This window comes from Eimeria maxima, genomic scaffold (assembly GCF_000499605.1).
Source record: "Eimeria maxima Weybridge genomic scaffold, Emw_scaff1432, whole genome shotgun sequence".
Lineage (NCBI taxonomy): Eukaryota > Apicomplexa > Conoidasida > Eucoccidiorida > Eimeriidae > Eimeria > Eimeria maxima.
This window is the reverse complement of record NW_013563508.1, coordinates 1,123-6,122: the sequence shown is the minus strand read 5'-3', so window position 1 is coordinate 6,122 and position 5,000 is coordinate 1,123. Positions and strand designations below refer to the sequence as shown.

At 49.8% G+C, this 5,000-nt stretch overlaps 1 protein-coding gene across 1 annotated transcript in view; it reads left to right on the top strand.

The window, feature by feature from the left end:
• EMWEY_00052570 (hypothetical protein, conserved) overlaps positions 1–4,860 on the top strand; it is a gene marked incomplete at both ends in the record, with an annotated part of 5,148 nt that extends 288 nt beyond the window's left edge. The window contains 7 exons of the mRNA XM_013477536.1: positions 1–1,971; positions 2,198–2,351; positions 2,624–2,742; positions 2,982–3,023; positions 4,101–4,165; positions 4,389–4,446; positions 4,768–4,860. The exon at positions 1–1,971 is cut by the window's left edge and continues 288 nt beyond it. Coding sequence (XP_013332990.1) covers positions 1–1,971; positions 2,198–2,351; positions 2,624–2,742; positions 2,982–3,023; positions 4,101–4,165; positions 4,389–4,446; positions 4,768–4,860 — 2,502 coding nt within the window. The remainder of the gene's footprint in view (positions 1,972–2,197; positions 2,352–2,623; positions 2,743–2,981; positions 3,024–4,100; positions 4,166–4,388; positions 4,447–4,767) is intronic.
• Between the last annotated feature and the right edge of the window lie 140 nt (positions 4,861–5,000).

Genomic DNA, 5,000 nt, shown 5'->3' with positions numbered 1-5,000 from the left:
CAGCAGTTGCGGCTGCAGCAAATACGACGCATGCAGAAGCATGTTGAGGAGAGGCATCAGCAGCTAAGGGAGGAGCTAAGGCAGCCACAGAATCAGCGCCACCGCTTGCTGCAGCAGCAGCAGCAGCTACTGCTGCAGCAGCAGCAACAACAGCTGCAACAGCAGCACCAACAGCTCAAACAACAGCAGCAACAGCTACTGCAGCAGCAGCAGCAACAGCAGCAGCAGCAGCACTTAGGAATCCCTGTTGGGGCTTCGGCCTCCCTTCCCGAAATAGGATTAGTACACACGCGCCAGCAGCAACTGCTGCTGCAGCAGCAGCTAGAGCAGCAGCAGCTACTGCAGCAGCAGCAACAGCAGCAACTAGAGCAGCAGCAGCAGCTGCTAGAGCAGCAGCAGCTGAAGCATATAAGAGGGCCTGCAGCAACTCCACAAGATCTATCAAGGACGCAGAACGTCCTGACAGTTGACCAGCAAAAGCAGCAGCAACAGCAGCAACAGCAGCAACTGCAACAACAGCAGCAGCAGCAACCGCAGCAGCAGCAGCAGCAGTTGCAAGCGCAGCAACAGCAGCACCAGCCAATCCTACGGCGCCCAGGTACCAGATACCTTGGACCTGGGAGCGCAGCAGCAACCGCAGCAACAGCAGCAGCAACAGCAGCAACAACAACAGCAGCAGCAGCAGCAGGGGTTGCTAATCCATCCCACGCTGCAGCACCTGCACGTGGAGCAGTAGCAGCACCAGCAGCATCAGCAGCACCAACAGCACAACCAGCAACACCAACAGCAGCATCAACAACAACACCAACAACAGCAGCAGCAGCAACAACAACAACAGCAGCAGCAGCAACAGCAGCAGCAGCAGCAGCAAGCGGCCATACTGCAGGCCGCAGCGGTTGGCTGCCGCAGGAGTTGCCTAGGAAGCAGCACAGCCGTCAGCATAGTCTTACACGTTCTGATTCCCATAAGAAACTGCAGCAGCAGCAGCAGCAGCAGCAGCAGCAGCAACAGCAGCAGCAGCAACAACGAACATTTCAGAGTGAGCATCAATCAGCGGGAGTGCAGCAGCAGCGGCTGCAGCAGCAGCAACAAAAGTTGCGGCAGCAGCAGCAGCAGCAGAAGCGCTTAAATAGTGAATCAGAACTGCAGCAGCAGCAGCAGCAGCAGCTGCAGCAGCTGCAGCGGCAGCCATCGCTCCGAGCAGAACGGCGGGAACTGTCTCGGCATCGTCAGCAGCAGCAACAGCAGCAACAGCAACAGCAACAGCAGCAGCAGCAGCAAAAACAAGACAAAGACGTTGCCTCTCTTCAGGAGGCGCCTAAGCAGCCGGTGAAGCAGCAGCAGGTGCAGCAGCAGCAGGTGCAGCAGCAGCAGGTACAACAGCAGCAGGTACAACAGCAGCAGGTGCAGCAGCAGCAGGTGCAGCAGCAGCAAGAGCAGCAGCAACCTCAACAGCAGCAACAGCAGGTAGAGCAACAACAACCACAACAGCAGATGGATCCACTGCAAAGACAACAGCAGCTGCAGCAGCAGCAGCAAGAGCACCAGCAGCAGCAGCAGCAGCAGCAGCAAGAAGCTGCTCCCTCGCCACCCTCTCGCCTCTGCAGAGATGATATTCCTATTAAGGCAACAGCAGCACAAGAATTTTTTCAGCGTCTGCTGCAGGAGGATGCTATGCTGCAGCAACAGCAGCAGCAGCAGCAGGGGGGCATGCAGCAGCAGCAGCAGCAGCACCCGCAGCCCAGACTGCAGCACCCCAAAGCAGCAGATTCTTCTGGATCCCGCAGGTCAATGTCTGTTAGTCGCCCTGCAGCAGCAGCAGGAGCAGCAGCAGCAGGTGGTACCATGCAGCAGCAGCAGCGAATGCAGCAGCAGCAGCAGCAGCAGCAGCAGAAGCCACCTCTTAGTAGACTTGGTTCCTGCGGCAGCACCAGCGGCAGCACAAGCTACCTACCTACTGACGATCTAGAGGTTAGGGTTTAGGGTTTAGGGTTTAGGGTTGTTGCTGTTGCTGCTGTTGCTGCTGCTGTTGGTGTTGCTGTTGTTGCTGCTGTTGGTGTAGCTGTTGCTGCTGCTGCTGCTGTTTTCCTCTCGCCTGTTGTTTTTGCTCCTATCCCTCCTCCTCCTCCTCCTATTACTACTGCTGCTGTTACTACTATTGCTGCTGCTGCTGCTTCTGCTGCTGCTGCTGCTGCAGGACTTTGATACTCCCCCTAGTTACCGTTACGTATCTGAGGTGCTGCTGCAGCAGCTGCAGCAGGAGAGCAGCAAAGCAGATTGGCGGCAGCAAACGCATGCACTTCTTAATCTAAGAAGAATCGCTAAATTTCATACACAACTACTGACACCGGGTACACCTGCTGCTGCTGCTGCTGCTGCTGCTGCTGTTGTTGCTGTTGTTGTTGTTGCTGCTGCTGCTGCTAAAGCTATATGCTGCTGCTGCTGCTGCTGCTGCTGCTGTATATAGTTAGACACTTAATACCCATTACGTCCTATTATTTACTATTAGTTGCTCCTACTACTTGCTGCTGCTGCTACTCCTACTACTTGCTACTCCTACAACTTGCTGCTGCTGCTTCTGCTGCTGCTGCTGCTGCTGTTGCTGCTGCTGCTGCTGCTGCAGAATTAGTTCGTCGTGTATGTAGTGCAGTATTAATTTTATTGAATTCCCCGCGGAGTTCTTTGGCTAAGAATGCCGCCATTACTCTTAATGATTTATTCTTATTCGCTAATAATAAAATAGTAAGTAAATAATAACTTATTATCTACCTACCTAGCTAGCTGGATAAATGAATGGATTGGTAGATGGGTAACTGGGTGGGTAGCTAGCTAGCTAGCTAGCTAGCTAGCTAACTGGGTAGATAGCTGGGTAGGTAGCTGGGTAGCTAGATAGCTAGCTGGGGATGTATTATTGTGCTGCTGCTGCTGCTGCTGCTGCTGTTTTGCTGCTGCTGCTGTGTTGCTGCTGCCTCGTTCTTTAGGATTCCGCTGTCCCGGAGGTTGTTGATGTCTGCCTTAAAAAGGTAGGAGCTGCTGCTGTTGCTGCTGCTGCTGCTGCTGCTGCTGCTGCTGCTGCTGCTGTTGCTGATACTTTTGGTGGTGCTGCTGCTGCATGTTGCTGCTATTGCTTCTGCTCCATGCTGCTACTGCTTCTGCTGCTGGAAGTTGTTGTTGCTGCTGCATGCATGCATATTGCTACTGCTGCTACATGAATGTTGCTGGTACTGCTGCCTTCTGCATGCGTGCTGCTACTGTTGCTACTGCTACTGCTACTGCTGCTGCTGCTGCTGCTGCTGCTGCTGCTGCTGCAGAGTTGTCAATCTGTGGAGTTTTTAGCTGAATCAGCTCGTGCTGTTCTTCATTCTCTTTGTTTATCCGCAAATGAACAAAAAGTCTTCCCTTCTTTCCTTAATTCTACACATAATGCGTAAGTACATGCAGCAGCAGCAGCAGCAGCACCAGCAGCAGCAGCAGCAGCAGCAGCAGCAGCAAGTGTAGCAGCGAGTGTAGCAGCAGGAGAAGCAGCAGCAGAAAGGAGCAGCACTAGTAGAAGAAAAGTAGCTATAACTCCATCAACAACAGCAGCAGCAACAGCCGCAGCAACAATTGCTGCTGCAGCAACAAAAGCAGCAGCAGCTGCTGTTGCTCTTGCTGCTGCTGCTGCATGTATTAGCTGCTAGCAGCTGTTGCTACTTGGTAGTGCGTGTGTCTCCATTGTTGCTGTATGCTGTTCTCCATGTTGCTGCTTCTACTGCTGCTGCTGCTGCTGCTGCTGCTGTTGCTGCTGCTGCTGCTGCTGCTGCTGCTGCTGCAGGAAGCACCAGGGAGCCCGTTGTGTAGGTGTTAGCTGTTTAGCCTTTTTAATTAATAAATATAAAAAAAGGCCAATTGAATTTCCTTCTCTAATTGAGCTGCTGCTGCAGGTATCCTCTTGCTGCTGCTGCTGCTGCTGCTGCTGCTGCTGCCGTTGCTGTTGCTGCTCCTGCGGTTGCTGCTGCTGTTGATGCTGTTTTTGCTCCTGTTGCTGTTGTTTCTGAGCTGTTGCGGCACCCATTAGGGTTTAGGGTTTAGGGTTTAGGGTTTGTGGTTAATTGCTGCAGACAGCAGGAGAAGCGTCTCCTGATTTACGTGCGGCATCTCGTGCTGCTCTCGCCTTGCTGTTTGAGTAAGGGTTTAGGGTTTAGGGTTTAGGGTTTACACATTAGGGTTTAGGGTTTGTATATTAGGGTTTATTCTTTAGGGTTTAGGGCTTAGGGCTTAACACTTTAGGGTTTACAATTCCTTTAGGGTTTAGGGTTTATACACTTCCTTAGGGTTTAGGGTTTACACACTTCCTTTAGGGTTTAGGGTTTAGGGTTTAGGGTTTAGGGTTTAGGGTTTATGTGTAGAGTTGTTCCTTCTTCGGATTGGCGAGCTGGAGGAATTTCTGCTGAACAAATCAAAGCTGTACGTCTTTATTTATTTATTTATTTATTTATTTATATATTTATTTATTTATTTATTATTTATTTATTTTATTTATTAGTTGCAGCTTGCATGGATGTTGCTGCTGTTTGCATGCGTTTGCTGCTGTTGTTTTGCATTTTCTGCTGCTGTGCTGCATTTGCTGTTGTATGCATGCATTTGCTGCAATTTGCATGCATTTGCTGCTGCTGCTGCTGCTAGCGTACATTTTGCTGCTATGTGCATGCATCTTGCTGCTGCTGCTGCTAGGGTATATTTTGCTGCTAATTGCATGCATTTTGCTGCTATTTGCATGCATTATAGGCGCAGCAAATATCCTCAAGAACAACAAGAGGAGAAATTGCTGCTGTCTTAGAGACTGTCTCCTCTGCAGTAATTAACCCTAAAGGTAAATAAATAAATAAATATATTTATTTATTTATTTATTTATTTATATTTAATTAATTAATTAGTTAATTAATTAATTAATTATATTTATATAATATAATTATTATATTCTTTTTATTTTTTTTCTTTTTTTTTTTTTTTTTTTTTTA